General features: G+C 49.0%; 1 protein-coding gene across 1 annotated transcript in view; it reads left to right on the top strand.

Moving 5' to 3' along the window:
* CDH3 (cadherin 3) overlaps positions 1–16,989 on the top strand; it is a 45,871-nt gene that overhangs the window by 25,745 nt on the left and 3,137 nt on the right. The window contains exons 4-15 of the mRNA XM_032424051.1: positions 1,462–1,587; positions 1,788–1,943; positions 2,033–2,177; positions 3,653–3,828; positions 4,435–4,563; positions 5,560–5,745; positions 7,700–7,941; positions 8,313–8,458; positions 9,196–9,420; positions 13,253–13,459; positions 15,769–15,899; positions 16,270–16,416. Coding sequence (XP_032279942.1) covers positions 1,462–1,587; positions 1,788–1,943; positions 2,033–2,177; positions 3,653–3,828; positions 4,435–4,563; positions 5,560–5,745; positions 7,700–7,941; positions 8,313–8,458; positions 9,196–9,420; positions 13,253–13,459; positions 15,769–15,899; positions 16,270–16,416 — 2,016 coding nt within the window. The remainder of the gene's footprint in view (positions 1–1,461; positions 1,588–1,787; positions 1,944–2,032; positions 2,178–3,652; positions 3,829–4,434; positions 4,564–5,559; positions 5,746–7,699; positions 7,942–8,312; positions 8,459–9,195; positions 9,421–13,252; positions 13,460–15,768; positions 15,900–16,269; positions 16,417–16,989) is intronic.

The following is a 16,989-nucleotide window of genomic DNA, read 5'->3' on the forward strand; positions in this document are numbered from 1 at the left end:
AGATAGACCTGAGGAACTCAGCCACATTTCTTTCTTAGAATTTTTTGAAGAGCTAATGTATTCACATGGTTCAAAAATTTAAAAATATTGGGGTGCCTGGGTGGCTCAGTCGTTAAGAGTCTGCCTTCGGCTCAGGTCATGAAGCCAGGGTCCTGGGATCGAGCCCTGCATCGGGCTCCCTGCTCCGCGGGAGCCTGCTTCTCCCTCTCCCACTCCCCCTGCTTGTGTTCCCTCTCTCGCTGTGTCTCTCTCTGTCAAATAAATAAAATCCTTAAAAAAAAAATTTTTTTTTTAAATATTAAAAAGTTACACAATGAATAACCTCCCTTTGTTTCTATGCATCTATCTAATGCCCTGTCCAAGACACAGATAACCGGGCGCCTGGGTGGCTCAGTTGGTTAAGCGACTGCCTTCGGCTCAGGTCATGATCCTGGAGTCCTGGGATCGAGTCCCATGTCGGGCTCCCTGCTCAGCAGGGAGTCTGCTTCTCCCTCTGACCCTCCCCCCCTCATATGCTCTCTCTCATTCTCTCTCTCAAATAAATAAATAAAATCTTTAAAAAAAAAAAAAAAAGACACAGATAACCACTGTTACCAGTTTTTTCCTTCTAAAGTTTCTTTATATATTCTATATTTATTTATATTAAACATATTATATATGTTTTATATTTTATATATGTATACAGATACACAGACTCTTTTTCCTCCTCTTTTATGCAAAAGCTAGCATACTATTCACATGTCTGCACCTTCTTTCTGCACTTAAAAATAGATCAATATAGGGCGCCTGGGTGGCTCAGTTGGTTAAGCGACTGCCTTCGGCTCAGGTCATGATCCTGGAGTCCCGGGATCGAGTCCCGCATCGGGCTCCCCGCTCGGCGGGAAGTCTGCTTCTCCCTCTCCCGCTCCCCCCTCTTGTGCTCTCTCTCTCTCTCTCTCATTCTCTCTCTCAAATAAATAAATAAAATCTTAAAAAAAAAAAAAAAAAAGATCAATATACTGCCTGTCCCCTTCTCACAGATAACCCTGTCATTCGTTTCTTTTGTATCTGCCCCCATACTTTATGTGTGAGCCACTATGAATACAGTCTTATTTTCCTACCCTTTCATACAAAAGATGATACATATTAACTATGTTAAGTTGTTAAGTAAGATACTAAACTACATTATAGTTTACTATACCTTGTTCTTTTTCATTTAACAGCATATATCAAAGATCTTTCCTGTCCGCACATAGACTTCCTTATTTTTAGAGCTGTATAGCAGTTCCACTAGATAGAAGTATTATAATGTGTATTTAGTTGGTTCTCTCTAAATGAACACTTAGGATTATTTTCAATTTGCCTTTTGCAGTAGCCATTTAGGTCTTTCTACTCGCCCTTCAGTAACTTCTGTAAGTGAAGGGATGTTGGGTGGTTTCCAGCTGTTCGCATGTCCGGTTAAGGGGTCTTCTCTCCTTGCAGGAAAGGAAAGCATTGAAGATCTCCCCATCCAACCGTATCTTGCGAAGACGCAAGAGAGAATGGGTGGTTCCACCAATATCTGTCGCTGAGAATGGCAAGGGCCCCTTCCCCCAGAGGCTGAATCAGGTATGACTGCGCCTCCTCCCTGGAGTCATTGGTGGCTGCAGGGACCCTCATCCAAAGGCCTGCCAGTGAGGTTTCTTGCTCCTGGAAGCCTCTGTAACGGGAGCGGGTTCTGATAAGGCAGTGCCTCCACCCCTCCCCACCTTTGTTGCGGTCCTGAGCTAGTTGAGACTTTGTCAGCTGCCATTCTCTTTTGCTTCCAGCTCAAATCTAATAAGGACAGAGGCACCAAGATTTTCTACAGCATCACAGGGCCTGGAGCAGACAGTCCCCCTGAGGGTGTCTTCACCATAGAGAAGGAAACAGGCTGGTTGTTGTTGAACAAGCCACTGGACCGGGAGAAGATTGCAAAGTATGAGGCAAGTAACCTGTAGCATCCAACAAGAAGCAGGGCCCCGGGGCCAGGTGGGGAGGGGGCCAGGCTGACCCCACCCCTGTGCACCCACAGCTCTTTGGCCATGCTGTATCAGAGAACGGTGCCTCGGTGGAAGACCCCATGAACATCTCCATCATTGTCACAGACCAGAACGACCACAAACCCAAGTTCACCCAGGATGTTTTCAGAGGGAGCGTCTTAGAAGGGGTACTACCTGGTAAGAGGACTGTGGTGGGGGGGGTTATAGATGGAGAGGTCTGCTGGGCCCAGACCTAGCCTTGGGTCAACTTCTAGAACCATCTGGAGGTCAGACCAGACCCCGAAATGCTAGAAAAACCCTCCATCCCTGATTTCCTCAGCTGTGCATCAGATTACCTGGGATCATCTTAAAAATTTAGATTCTCCCACTCCATCCCAAGATCCATGAATAAGAGTGATCCTAGAGTACAGCCTGGAATCTGTATATTTAAAGATTTCCCAGAAGCTTCAGATGATCAGCCAGGTTTGGGAACCACAAGTTTTAGAGCTACAAAGATATAGATTTGAATCTTGATTTGCCTCTTTACCTGTGACCCTGGGCAAGTTCCTGACTTCTGAGCCTCAAACTTCACATCTGAAAATGGGAACAAAGGGGACACCTGGGTCGCTCAGTCGGTTGAGTGTCCAACCCTTAATTTCAGCTCAGGTCGTGATCTCAGGGTCCTGGGATTGGGCCCCTCATCAGGCTTTGTGCTCGGCACGGTGTCTGCTTGTCCCTCTCCCTCTGCTCCTCCCCCTGCTTGCTCTCTCTCTCAAATAAATAAAATCTTGAAAGAAAAGAAAAGAAAGGAAGGAAGGAAGAAAGAAAGGGAGGAAGAAAGAAAATAGGAACAATGCCTCCTGTAAAGAATTGTGAAGATTAGATATAACAACCTCAAAGACAGATGCTGGTGGGGTGGTGTTCTCCTCTTCCCTTCCTCTCTGAGTTGTGAGAATTCGAGAAGTGTGAGTTGGTTAGGTTGCCAATACAGACATCCCCCAAAGAACAACAGTACCTTAAATGAGATGGAACCTTATTTTCTCCTTATATTCAAGAAGCCTGGAGGTGGACAATCAAGGCTGGAATGGTACTTTAAAACGTGGGAGACCTAGGCCCCTTTTCTCTCATTGCTCTGTTATTTAGGCTTTATTTCCAAGATTGCCCCGTGGTTGCTGCTAGAACTCCGGCCGTTACACCTGGAAGGGGTGGGGGTGTGGAGAGTAAGCCCCATCCTCAGAAAAGCACTTCTGCCAAAGTTATATATCCCGTTTGTCAAAATTTAGTCTCAAGACCATAGTGGCAAGAAGGGATGGGAAATAGTCTTTGTTCCAGGCAGGCCTGTGCTCAGCTTAAAATGATTGAGGATTTTGTTTCTAAGAAAGAAGCGGAGAATGGAAAACGGACACCATCTAGCAATCTGCCACAAAGTGGAATACGAGTCCAAGCCGACGAGCAGAGGACTGTGGGGATGCACATGAGGGTCCCTGCAGCCACCAATGACTCCAGGGAGGAGGCGCAGTCGTACCTGATTCAGCCTCTGGGGGAAGGGGCCCTTGCCATTCTCAGCGACAGATATTGGTGGAACCACCCATTCTCTCAGAGTTCCAGAAGTGGGCAAGGCTGGGACTGGAGCAGGGAGGGAAGGATGCTCACCCAGTCCTTCTGCCCTCTAGGCACTTCTGTGATGCAGGTGACAGCCACAGATGAGGACGATGCCGTCAACACGTACAATGGGGTGGTTGCTTACTCTATCCATAGCCAAGAGCCAAAGGACCCGCATGACCTCATGTTCACTGTCCACCGGAGCACGGGCACCATCAGCGTGATCTCCAGTGGCCTGGACCGGGAGGTGAGTGGCTCCTACCCAGGCTTGCTCAGGCTGGGGCCTGGCGCTCGAGAGCAGGAGCCCCTGTCCATGGCCGCTGCTGTGTTCCCGTGTTGATGTCCCACAGCTCTCTGGAGCCAGCCGCATGGTGTCAGATGGTCTCGTTAAGGCTGAGGAGGCAGCTGTAAAATGCAGGCGTTTGGTATTTTCTGTAGATTTTCTCATTTCCTCTCAGAATGGCTCACTTAGCATGCACGTTGCCCAGATTTGTCCCTTGTGTGCCATAAAGTAGAGTTAGCTCCATGGATATTGGAGTTGCCTACTGTTTCCTAATTAATACCTTTGCCCAAATCCCCACTCAGAGCTCCCATTCTGCATCAGCCCAGGGTCAGGGGGCAATGCCCAGACTCCACCGCCGGTTGGCCCAAGAGAACCGTTGGGGTCTGCATTTCCCCTCCGCCTCCCCTATTTGCCTCTGTTCTTCCCTATGTTGGGTGAGCAGTGGGGCAGGGATTCAAGAGAACACTGAGAGGGGGACACATTCCCCTTCCCTCCACATACATCCAGGGCTGTGCCTCTGGGAGCCCAGGCTGAGGGGCCCCTCAGCCTGAACTCTCCTTTCCTCCCCAGAGAGTCCCCGAGTACACACTGACCATCCAGGCGACAGATATGGACGGGGATGGTTCTACCACCACCGCAGTGGCCATAGTAGAACTCCTCGATGCCAATGACAACGCTCCTGTGTTTGAGCCTCCGAAGGTAAGTGCCCTTTCAATCCTTCTTCCCTCAGCAGATGATGAAGGACTCAGGTTTTCCTTTCTAATGGAACTCTGGAACCAGCTCACGTTGCTTCCGGTCCCACCCCACCACTTACTAGCTGTGTGACCAGAGACAAATTACCTAACCTCTTTGTGCCCCATTTCCTAATCTGTGAAATGGACGTAATAATAGTACCTGCTGCATTGTTCTGAGTTTTAAAAGGCATAATCTCTGTAGAGTTCATAACACAATCCCTGGTACGTAAGTGCTCAATATGAAAATCCTCATCGAGGGGCGCCTGGCGGGCTCGGTCGGTGGAACATGTGACCCTTGGTGTCATGAGTTCAAGCCCCTCCTTAGTGTTAGAGTTTACAGAAAAAAAGAAGGAGAGAAAGAAAATCCTTGTTCATATGAACACTTAGAATTCGCCTCACACCTGTTTGTGCCCACCTTCACCCCGTGAATGCTCTGGGTCACCTCCAGTGACAGAGGACGCAGGGCCAATCAAGATGACACCCACCCCCCTTCCATCTTTAGATAACTCTGGCTACCGAACATTATTTAGGCTTGATTAAAAATTTGCTCTGAGCAGCTGAGTTCCCAGTGTTTGCCACCTGTTCCAGAATTTCCCAAAATGTTCCTGATCCGTGCAGTACAGCAATCAGGCCCCTAGTCCTTCTTGCCACCCTCTTCCTACCTTTCTGATCTCAGCTAGATGGCCACATGTGGCAGGGTTTAGGGCAGCCAGACCCAGTGAGATTCCTGGAATATTTTGGCCCTGGATCTAGGAAAAGCCGGCCCACGATCCCTGTGGTCTGTCCCAGCAGCTGTGAGGACATTCTGCATCTGTGTGTGCCCTGAAACCCTGGTGTGTGGGTTGGGTGGTCCCAGGAAGAGTGAGTTGCATGGAGGATCCACAGCTGGCGAAGAGTGGAACAGTCTCAGGATGGGCGATCAGTCTCTACTCTGACGATGCTGTGCTTCCTGCACTGACAGTACGAGGCCCGTGTACCCGAGAACACGGTGGGCCACGAGTTGCAGAGGCTGACAGTGACTGACCTGGATGCCCCCAACTCACCGGCATGGCGCGCCACCTACCGCATCTTGGAAGGTGATGACGGGGACCATTTTACCATCACCACCCACCCCGAGAGCAACCAGGGCATCCTGATGACCAGAAAGGTGAGTCCGTTTGGGCTTTAGACAGGGGTCACCCCTGGGGCAGTCAAGTCTACAGCCTCCAGGACAGGGTGGTGGACCACCAGCCTTGGGACACCTGCTCTGGAACATTCACCAGGGAGTGCACCAGGCCCGTGGCTTCTGACACTTACCCATCCCTCCCGTGTTGGGGAATGAATTTGTTCAAAATAAATCTTACCGAGGGACTCAATTCATAATACCGGGGAGAGTCACTGATCTGATGGAGGCAGGGGAGTGGAGCCCCTCCTCCCAGATCCTGGTGTCCGGTGGCTGTCCCCAGTTAGTCTTCTCACACACAGGGTCTCTGTTTTATTGGAATTCTTGCTAGTTTTGCGTTTAATCCATAATACATATCTAGGTTTTTGCATAGTAAAATGTTCTAAGTTACTTAGTAGTTAGATGCTTGCCTCTCACAAAGTCTTTGAATAAAATTGATGCTTTAAGAAGATGGGCCTAATGTTTTTTTAATTTCTTTTACCTCCTGGTTTATTATGAAAAGTGGCCAGGGGCACCTAGGTGACTCAGTTGGTTAAGCAGCTGCCTTTGGCTCAGGTCCCTGGGATTAAGCCCTGCATTGGGCTCCCAGCTCAGCAGGGAGCCTGCCGGTCCCCCTGCTTGTGCTTTCTCTCTCTCTCTCTGAAATAAAATCTTAAAAAAAAAAAAGAATGGCCTAGTTTGAGAAGCAGGGTTTTATATAATACTTTAACGAATATCTCCTTCTTGCAACAAAAACTTTGTAATGCCCTTTTTATATTGTGAAATGAATTTCATTTATAATAAGTTATAACTTACACAATTTCTGGAAAAATAGAATGTCCTAACTGTGAAATAAAGGAGAATTTTACAGGAAGAGTTGCTGATAATAAGATGTTTCTATATGTAAGCTTTGGGGCGCATACTAGAAAACATAATGAGGTGGTCAGTTACCTGTGTCTCTTTGTGGAATCGTCCAAATGCAGTGGATACTGCATGTCACTCAGGGAGCTCATGTATACCACGAGTCATACTGATGTCTTTATACAATAGGAAATATACGACTTTTAGGAAAGGCCTGGACAAATCAAATTACAAGCTCCCCTCAGAAGTTGCATTCCTGGAAAAGTCAGTGTATATTAAAACAACACCAAAAACTTAGTTTATATGTAAAACAAGTAATTATAAACAGATTTTTCACAGCCATGAATACATGAACGTCCAAGGGGCTGTTGGCAAATCACATGGCCTGGGGGACAGTTCTTTGTGTCCCTGCCCCAGCCTATAAATGCCAACATCATCCCCAATCATTATGACAACCAGAAAGGCCTCCACAAGTTTCTACAACACCCCCTAGGGGACCACCACCCCATTGGGAACCATCTCTAAGGCTTACTGGTCTAGGGGTGGCCTGAGAGGCCCTACCAGAGACTCAGAAAGGGCAGGAGGATGGGGAGCCTGGGTGGCTCAGATGGTTAAGCATCCAACTCTAGATTTCAGCTCAAGTCATGATCTCAGGATTGTGAGATCGAGTCCCACATCAAGCTCGGCACTGGGCATGGAGCCTGCTTAAGATTATCTCTCTCTCCCGCTCCCTCTCCACCCCCTCAAAAAAAAAAAAAGTGCAAGAGGTTTTATGGAAAGAACAGCATTTCTTTTTTTAAAGGTTTATTTATTTTAGAGGGAGAGAGAGAAACTCAAGCAGACCGAGCACCAAGCACAGAGCTCAATGCGAGTCTCCACATGGGGCTTGATTTCAACCCTGAGATCACATCTGGAGACAAAACCAAGAGTTGGGTGCTGTTGAACCAACTGCACCCCCCTCTAGGCACCCCGGGAAGGATAGCGTTGTTGATGCTGGGAGCCTGCAGCCCCTCACCGTGGGCCCTTTCTTTTTGACATCACGGCACCGCATAAGTCCTCCTCACACATCGGCGGCTCAGGTCCTCCTTTTCTCTTTCAGGGCTTGGACTTCGAGGCCAAAAACCAGCACGTTCTGTATGTTGAAGTGACCAATGAGGCTCCCTTTGTAGTGAAGCTCCCAACCTCCACAGCCACTGTAGTGGTCCACGTGGATGACGTGAACGAGGCACCTGTGTTCGTCCCACCCTCTAAAGTCATCGAGGTCCAGGAGGGCATCTCTGTTGGGGAGCCTGTCTGCACCTACACTGCGCAGGATCCTGACAAGGGGAGTCAGAAGATCAGGTAACCAGGAGCTGGGCTCAGATGCATCCAAAAGCACTAGTAGTATTGGATGGGCTATTTATTATGGTCAGTGTTTGTTCTAATTACCATAAAGACTGCTACATATTTTGAACATCACCCTTGCACAGGGCCTTCCCTTCCTACCCTTCCCAAGGCTAAGGACTTTGAGAACCAGGGGAGCAGGTATAGCCACTCTCTCTCATGTGTCCCTGCTGGGCTCCCATTTAGGGGTGGGATGCATTTTTCATGTGATCCTGCTTAGGAGCCCCAAGTCCCATGACACCATCTGCCAGTTGGAATGAGTAGGCTTTGAATGACAACCAGAATTCTAAGTATTCTGGGTATGATTCTTCTCAACTTTTCCATCCCAGCTACCACATCCTGAGAGACCCAGCAGGGTGGCTAGCGATGGACCCAGACAGTGGACAGGTCACTGCCACGGGGATCTTAGACCGTGAGGATGAACAGTTTGTGAAGAACAATGTCTACGAAGTCATGGTCTTGGCCACAGATGATGGTGAGAGCTTCCTTCCAACCCCTCCACTTGGGTACCTTTGGAGCCCAAGGCATAGCACATCCCCTCCCCAGACAGAGTATGGTGTCAGAGAGGGGTGTCAGCAAACCAATCTAGAGGGTCAAGGGAAACTTGCACAGGAGACTAATAAAGACTAGGATTGGCTGGCTCTGGTTTCCCTAAGACCCAAGTGTTAGGAGAAAGACTTATTTCAGCCTAAGTGTGTGGTTCACTGACCCCTAGATTGGCCTGTTGGTTTCCCCTTGTGATTGGATTAGAAGGGGCTGCCTGGAAGATGGCATGATTGATTAGTGATGTCACACCATGACAGAGCTGGGGTTTGTGATGTGATTTGACATCTCTGCTTGACACAGCAAAGCAAGGCCTGGAAGCAGGCGAGAAGTCACGGCAGGACTGTGAAGGGAGCCATCCCTAAGGCGCATCAGCCCTGAGGTGGCCAGTAGGTTTCTCTTTGGGGTAGATTGGTAGTGGCTGTTAACTGCTAGGATCAGTTAGGAAAATCTGCTGAGAATGAAGGCATGATTGTCATGGATCTGCCATCACTGGTTTGATCTATGATGAGACTAGGGCAGGACAGGGAGGGGCTTGAAAAGTTACAGCTGGGCAATAAACAGGAACCTCCCTGAGGCTGACTGGGTAGGTCAGAGAGCTTAACATTCATCCATTACCCCAACCAAGGGCAGATGCTAAAAAGGGCTCCTGTGTGTAATTGTGAACAGGAAGCCCTCCCACCACTGGCACTGGGACCCTCCTGCTAACACTTATGGACGTCAACGACCACGGCCCGGTCCCTGAGCCCCGTCAGATCACCATCTGCAACCAAAGCCCTGTGCCCCAAGTGCTGAACATCACGGACAAGGACCTGTCCCCCCACACCTCCCCTTTCCAGGCCCAGCTCACACACGACTCGGACATCTACTGGACAGCAGAGGTCAACGAGAAAGGTGAGTGAGTGATGGTGGTAGGTGGGTGTGTGCCCCATGCCAGGACCCTGTACACATTCCCACTCAGTTAAGAACATCAACCAAATGCTGCTTATTAACTTAATGTAAGCCTTTAAGAAAAAAAAAAAAAGAATGTTCTAGCCCAGTCACCTTCCTGTACAGTTGGAAAAACTGGGGCAAGGAGAGAGAGGGTATGACTTTCTCAATCTCACGTAATGAAAGAGCCAGGATTCCTGCAGTGATAATAGCTCATATGCCCTGAGCATGCTTACTGTGTGCTAGACGGCACTTCTCATGCTTCATAGATTAGGTTACTCAGTCCTCACGGCAACCCACATATACGTGTGTGCGCCCATTTTACAGATGAGGAAACCAGGGCTTACAGAAGGTTAAATATCTTGCCAGAGGCATTAAGGCTAGAAAATGATGCCACCAGAATTTGAATCCAGACATTTCTAATTTACCATTGGTGCTCTGCTGCCTACCATTTATTGAACCCTGATGATAGGCAAGATGCTTTTTCTTTCCTTATTTAATATTTCTACCACCCTCTGTGGTCAGTATTTTTATCCCCATTTACAGATGACAGTGAGGCTCAGAGAGGTTAAGTAGCGTGCCCAAGGGCACAGAGTACGTGAGCAAGTTGAAGCCACAGTCCTTGTCCCCCACGCACCTCCTCCTATCCACCTCCCTGTCCTTTCTCTTTCCCATCCTCCTGGAGCTTCTCAGTCTTCCATGGCTTTTCAGTTGTCACTGGCCTGGGAAAGGGTCTAACTGGCATCAAGTGAGTGAGGACCCGGGGTGTGTGAGAAGGATCCAGCCCCAAGAGCCAGTAAGGCCCCTGGAGAAACACTGTTCACTTTGGTTTAAAATGTCTCCGCCTTCCTCCTGGGGCTAGGAAGGTTCCCCAGGAGGGAAATAGGGAACCAGTACACACAGGTTCAGCCCCAAAGGAACCAAGTGCCCAGTGTCTATGAGTGCTGCTGAGCCCAGCCCAGAAAGGACTCAGGAGATCTGCTTCACATACCCACATTGTCTCAATTTTATGATTCCTGTGATTTGGGTATGTATGTCCTGCACCTTCCCTTTGAGGAACCCACATTGGTCTCCTGTCACCCCCTTGTGGCCTAGAAGCCGTTTTTTCCCCTCCCTGGTCTTAGCATTTACAGAGCATGGACTCTGGAACCAGAATGCTTTGGTTCAACACCCAGTTCCTCCATTTATTAGCTTTGTGATTATGGACAAGTTACTGAACCTCACTGTTCCTCAGTTATCCCTACCTGTAGAATGGTGCCAATAATTGTCCTACTTCCATCCAGATACCGTGAAGATGAAGTAGGTGATTCCACGAGAGGCCTCTTGTCTGGTACATCAGTGCTCGGTAGATGTGAGCGGCCACCTTACGAGCATTCTTCCCAGGCAGCAATCACAGATCTGGCTCAGTCAGGTGTGAGCGTTATGGCCGAAGCCCAATGATACACCCGATGATAGTATTGAGACCTGGTTCTTGGGTTTTGTTTTGTTTTGTTTTGTTTATTTGAGAGAGAGAACAAGCTGGGGTGGGGGGTAGGGCAGAGGGAGAGGAACAAGCCGGCTCAGGGCTCAATCCCAGGATCCCAGGATCATGACCTGAGCCGAAGTCAGATGGGTAACAACAGATTGAGCCACCCAGGCGCCCCTGGTTCTTGGTTTTAATTTAGTTTTTCTCTCTGACCATGTCCTTGTTGTCAGGGGAGTTAATCCAAACCCTACCCCTGTATGACCTCGGTCTGGTTACTTAACCTCCTTAAGCTTCAATTTCTGCATTTGTAAAGTGAGGCTAATAGTGACCTCCTCTTAAAGCGGCGGTGAAGATGAGAGTAGAGCCTCACTCCCAGTCAGTTTCCACTTAGTCACCAGCACCACCATCGTCAGCGTCACCTGAGAAATCCGCCCTCCGGCACGGGGACAGCATGGTGGTAGGGATGTTTCAGTGAAATACCCCACCTTGGCCTCCACGATGTGGTAGACCAGATATTCGGCCTGCAGAGCTCCCTGTCTGCCTGCCATTGCCGCGTGGGAACAGGGCGAAGCCTGCCTTCTGGCTTTCTTACTAAGAGGAGCCCAGTGAGTATGCAGAACCTTTGAACAAAAAGTGGCTTGAGGTCAGTGCTGAAATAAGCCAGCAAGCTTGAGGGTGGATGAGCTAGAATCGTGGGGTGGTGTTTGGTTGCCCCGATGACTGGGGGACACTGCTGGCATTTAACGGTGAGGATCTGTAATGCTTGGGAAAGTCCTGCATGATGAGAAGTCATGCTACCCTGGCTAATAGCTCCTTCTTGAGAACGAGTCTAAACTGAAGGCCTTTCTTCAGAGAAGCCCCTGACCCTGTATTTCTCACCCACAAACAGAGCCCTCTTCCCCATTCCAGGATCGCCACACAGTCTCCCCAGAGTGGGACCCCTTGTGCAGCCCCACTGAAGCTCGGCTTCTGCTTCGAGGTTAACCTGCCTCCCACGCTGGGCCTTTCAAGGCCGGTTAGCACAGTGTCCGCAGCAGCCTCACAGCAGCCCCGAACCTGTGTGCGTCACTAATGCTGACCGTGCTGGCCGGCAGCCTCTCTGACCTGCTCCACAATGTCCCTTATATCACCAGGCCGTGTGCGTTTGCATTTATTAATAACTGATGCTCTCGGGGCGCCTAGATGGCGCAGTGGGTTGAGCGTCAGACCCTTGATTTTGGCTCAGGTCATGATCTCGGGGTCCTGAGATGGAGCCCCATGCTGGGCTCCACGCTCAGTGTGGAGCCTGCTTAAGACTCTCTCTACCTCTCCCCCTCCCCCTGCACCCTTGCACTCTCTCTATCTCTCAAATAAATAAATCTTTGAAAAAAATAATTAATGCTTTCGCAGAACTATCAGTGTTTCAGATACTGAAATTCTATCGGATAGTTAAGGTATAAACATATTTACTATTGCAAGGGCAAAATACTGTAATAATGGTAGTGAACTTTCAAATAGGAAAACAGGTGGTCAGTCAATGTGAATATTATAAGATGGGGTTAGTTATCTCAGGAAGAATGTATTTCAGTGTGTTCTTTTTGAGGAGAACAGCCAAGCAGCTAGCGGTGCTGAGAAATTATTGGCCCTCTATGACATGATTTTTTAAAAATTTCATTATTTTCGGGTGCCTGAGTGGCTCAGTCAATTAAGCATCTGCCTTCAGCTCAGGTCATGATCTTGGGGTCCTGGGATCGAGCCCCGCATTGGGCTCCCTGCTCGGCGGAGAGCCTGCTTCTCCCTCTCCCTCTGCCCCTTCCCCCACTTGTGCACGCACGCTCTCTCAAATAAATAAAATAAATAAACCTTTAAGAACTTCATTTTAGGGCGCCTGGGTGGCTCAGATGGTTAAGCGTCTGCCTTCGGCTCAGGTCATGATCTCAGGGTCCTGGGATCGAGTTCCGCATCGGGTTCCCTGCTCAGTGCAGAGCCTGCTTCTCCCTCTCTCTCTGCCACTCCCTCTGCTTGTGCTCTTCTGTCTATCTCTCTGTCAAATAAATAAATAAAATCTAAAAAAAAAAAAAAACTTCATTTTAAAAATACTGTGACTGTCGATTTGATTTTAAGAAAATAAGATGATGAATTTATTTTGCTATCCCAATAATCCTTTCCATGTTGGTGAATTTGGCTTTGGCCAAATACCAATTATTTTTTTTAACACTTGGCGTAAGTGTGCTTTTGGGGTATTTCTCCCTGTTGGCCAGATGTAGAGGCGGTCTCCTTAATCTCCAGCGTGATACACTACATTCCACTTGTGGCCTCCTTGTTGTGGTAAACGCTATCTGTCTCCTCCAGGAAACACAGTGGCCTTGTCCTTGAAGAAGTTCCTGAAGCAAGACACGTATGATGTGCACCTTTCTCTGGCTGACCGTGGCAACAAGGAACAGCTGACAGTGATCAAGGCCACCGTGTGTGACTGCCATGGCCACGTGGAGACCTGCCCCGAACGCTGGAAGGGGGGCTTCCTCCTCCCAATCCTGGGGGCTGTCCTGGCTCTGCTGCGTGAGTACCCCTGCTCTCTCCCCTCTGAGGATGGGGTAGTTTGAAGACCCAGTTCTACCCTGAACTGCTGGGACTAAGGTGTCCCCAACATTGCCCATCTGTTCCTGATACTCTTAATTCTAGGAGTGTCATTCAGTGGGTAGATGTTTATGGAGCTTCTGGAATGTGCCAGGCTTTGGGGAGACCATGGGGAACAGACAGACTGAGCCCTGCTATGATGTCATCTAGAGGCTACAGCAAGTCATTCTGAACGTGCGATCTCCAGACCAACAGCATCCGCAGCACCAGGAACTTGTTAAAAAGACCGGTTCTCAGGCCCACTCCTGACCTACTGATTCGGAAACTTAGGGCTGAGACCCAGTAATCTGTATTTTCACAAGCCCTCCAGGGGTTCTGATGTATGCTAGGGTTTGAGAGTCACTGGTTTACGGGGCAGACGTGTTTAGTTACAAACTAAATTCTTTACTCTAAAGGTGGAACCTTTCACATTGTCTTTTTCCACTCTCTGAATTGGTCCTTATACAGAAACACATTCAGTCCGATATGAAGTCAACAAGGGCAAGCTTTAATCCACATACTGCACAGCCAGCACTGTTCCTGGCATTGGGGTGCAGTGCTTTATAAAACAGACTACTTTCTGCCCTCATGGAGATTAATTTCCAGTGCAGAGAACAGACAATAAATGACCTGGCAGAGAAATCAGTGTTGGTATGGAGGAAAAGCAAGCAGGGGGAGGAGGTCTGCCATCTAAAGTAGGATGGACAAGAAAGGCTTTGCTGAGAAGGGATGTTTGAGTAAAGACCCGAAAGAGGTGAGGAAGCAAATCATGCAGATATCTCAGGAACAGCAAGTGCAAAGGCCCTGAGGCAGCACTGTGCTTGGTGTGTGGAAACAACAGATGGCTGGAGTGGAAAAAGCAAAAGGGAGAAAAGTAAGAGGTGAAATCAAGAGAGGTGATGGCTGTGGCCTTGAGGGCTGTTGCAAGGATCTGGATGAAATGTGAAGTCATCAGAGGGTTTAGAGCAAAGCAATGATGTGATTTGACTTGAGTTTTACAGGATTCCTACTAAACAGACTGTGCAGGGGTAAGGGTGGAGGCCTTTAAGGGAGACCATTAAGGAGCTATTGTTGTAATCTAGGGGTGAGATGATGAGAGATGGTCCTATTTCAAGGCAGAATCAGTTCAGATTCTTATGTGATATGAGGAAAAGAACCATCCATGTTTCTAAGACCCAGACAAGTAGAAACTGGACTTTCCATTAACCAGTTTGGAAAAGATCATGGGAAGAGAATTGCCAGGCAGTCCAAATGGAGATATCAGTAGGCAGATATATAAGCTTTGGTGCAGGTGAAAAGTCCACTTCAGCTCCTGCCTTTCCCCAGACTCAATGGGCAGGAAAAGAGGAGGGAAAGAACGCAGTATAGTCCACATAGGTGTGCATCCTGAGAACCCATAGACTCCCCAAGAAGGCTAGATTTGTTCTGTTGGGCCAGAGATGGACATCAGTTCTGTCAACAGGCCAAAGAAGTGATAAAGGTAAATAGTGGCCGTATCCTCTCACACTGAAGAGCCACAGAGAGGGCCCTGGGGTTGCTTCTTTATATGGGATTAACTGGAGGTGGTCGTGGCATTAGGGAGAACAGCCAGGCATTAGCTGGCCAGTACCGCAAAGTCCAAATAGCCTGCCAGCCCTTCCAACCGTATCACTAAAAGCCAGTCCTCTTGAAATACCAACATAGTATTTGCACCTACATTCAAATTACTACACCACATAGACTTGCACTGGCTTGCTTTTAACTTAAAGTATGTGGCTAATTGAGGGGTCACCTGGGGACTGAAAAAGTGTCCTGTTGAAAAGTAACATCCGCTGGGAGAGTCCCTTAAGGACCGGTATTACCAATAAGGGAAGACTGACAATTATGGGGGTGGGGGGGGGATGAGATCAGATTGCTGCTAGGAGGGGGTGATATTAGGCTGAGGCGTGAAGGGTGAGAGCCGTGCGTGTGCGTGCAGAGTGTTCCAGGTGAGGAATGCCCAGGCGACGGTCCTAAAGCGGGAGACTGCTGGGTGTACTTGAGGCACTCCAAGGAGGCCACTAAGATTAGACCCACGCAGGGGTATATATGTGTGGAGACAGGTAGGGGCCAGTCCTGTACACTTTGATAAGGAGTTCAGGGTTTTCCTACGTGCAGGGGAGCCTGGCTACCGAGGAAAGGGGTCTAAAATTAGGTGGGGCTCTGAGAGTAGGGTATCGGCCACAGCTGTGTGATTGTGGGGGGTGAATATTTACCCTCCCTAACTCTTGCAGTCCTCCTGCTGGTGCTCCTCTTGCTGGTGAGGAAGAAGAGGAAGGTGAAGGAGCCCCTTCTACTCCCAGAAGATGACACCCGTGACAATGTCTTCTACTACGGTGAAGAGGGAGGTGGTGAGGAGGACCAGGTGAGGCATTGGGAGGTCTAGGGGGTTGGGAGATGGATGCCTCCAGGGCCACTGGCAGGGATGGTTGGGTCAACCAACTAACCACGTTAGCTGCATTGACCAGACTCTGACCTAACACATCAGTCTTCATGTGGGATTGACCACCAACTCTTCTCTTCTGAGAGGGTGTCTGGTCCATAGCTGTAGTCCCTTTGACCCCAGCCAAGGTGGCCTTGAGCCTGTGCTTAATTTGGGTGGAGGGGCTGTTGGAAACAAGGGCTTCTAAGTGCTACCCATGAACCAGAACACCCACATGTCAGGGGAGTGGGCTGAAACATAAATGGTGGGGAGCTGCCTTCTCAATCCCATGTTCTCCTTCACATCCATGAAGGACTATGACATCACCCAACTCCACCGGGGTCTGGAGGCCCGGCCTGAGGTGGTTCTCCGCAATGATGTGGCGCCAACCTTCATCCCCACACCCATGTACCGTCCACGTCCAGCCAACCCGGATGAGATTGGGAACTTCATCATCGAGGTGAGGCCTAGGGGGCCAGCTGAGGGCAGCCCTTTATTCAAGCACCAGCAGCATGGGAGAGAGAGCATGGGCTTGGAGTCTTGACCCTGGGTTCAAATCTGGCCTCCCTCACCAACCAGCTGTGTGACCTCTGGCATATTTGAGTAACTTCTGGGCTTCTGTTTTCTCCTCCATGAAATCCTAAGTTGCAGAGTGGTTAACAATAGGTTATGAATTATTTATTCATTTATTCAACAAATATAACAGTTGTTAGAAAACTGTGAAGCCAGACTACCTGGGTTTGAATTTTTAAAGGTCCCAGGTGATCCCAGTGTGGACCAGATTTGGGGACCCTCTGTTATAGGTTGCATTTTCTTTTTAATTTGAGAGAGCGCATGAGCAGGGGGGGAGAGGCAGAGGGAGAGGGAGAAGCAGATTCCCTGCTGAGCACAGAGCCCTAAGTGGCCTGATCCCAGGACCCTGAGATCAGGACCTGAGCCAAAGTCAGGTGCTTAACCGTCGGAGCCACCCTTTTACAGGTTGCTTTAAGGATTGGATGAGCAAGCACCTGAAACGGTGGTTCCCAAACGTTGG

This window comes from Phoca vitulina, unplaced genomic scaffold (assembly GCF_004348235.1).
Source record: "Phoca vitulina isolate PV1807 unplaced genomic scaffold, GSC_HSeal_1.0 scaffold30, whole genome shotgun sequence".
NCBI classification, from domain to species: Eukaryota; Metazoa; Chordata; class Mammalia; order Carnivora; family Phocidae; genus Phoca; species Phoca vitulina.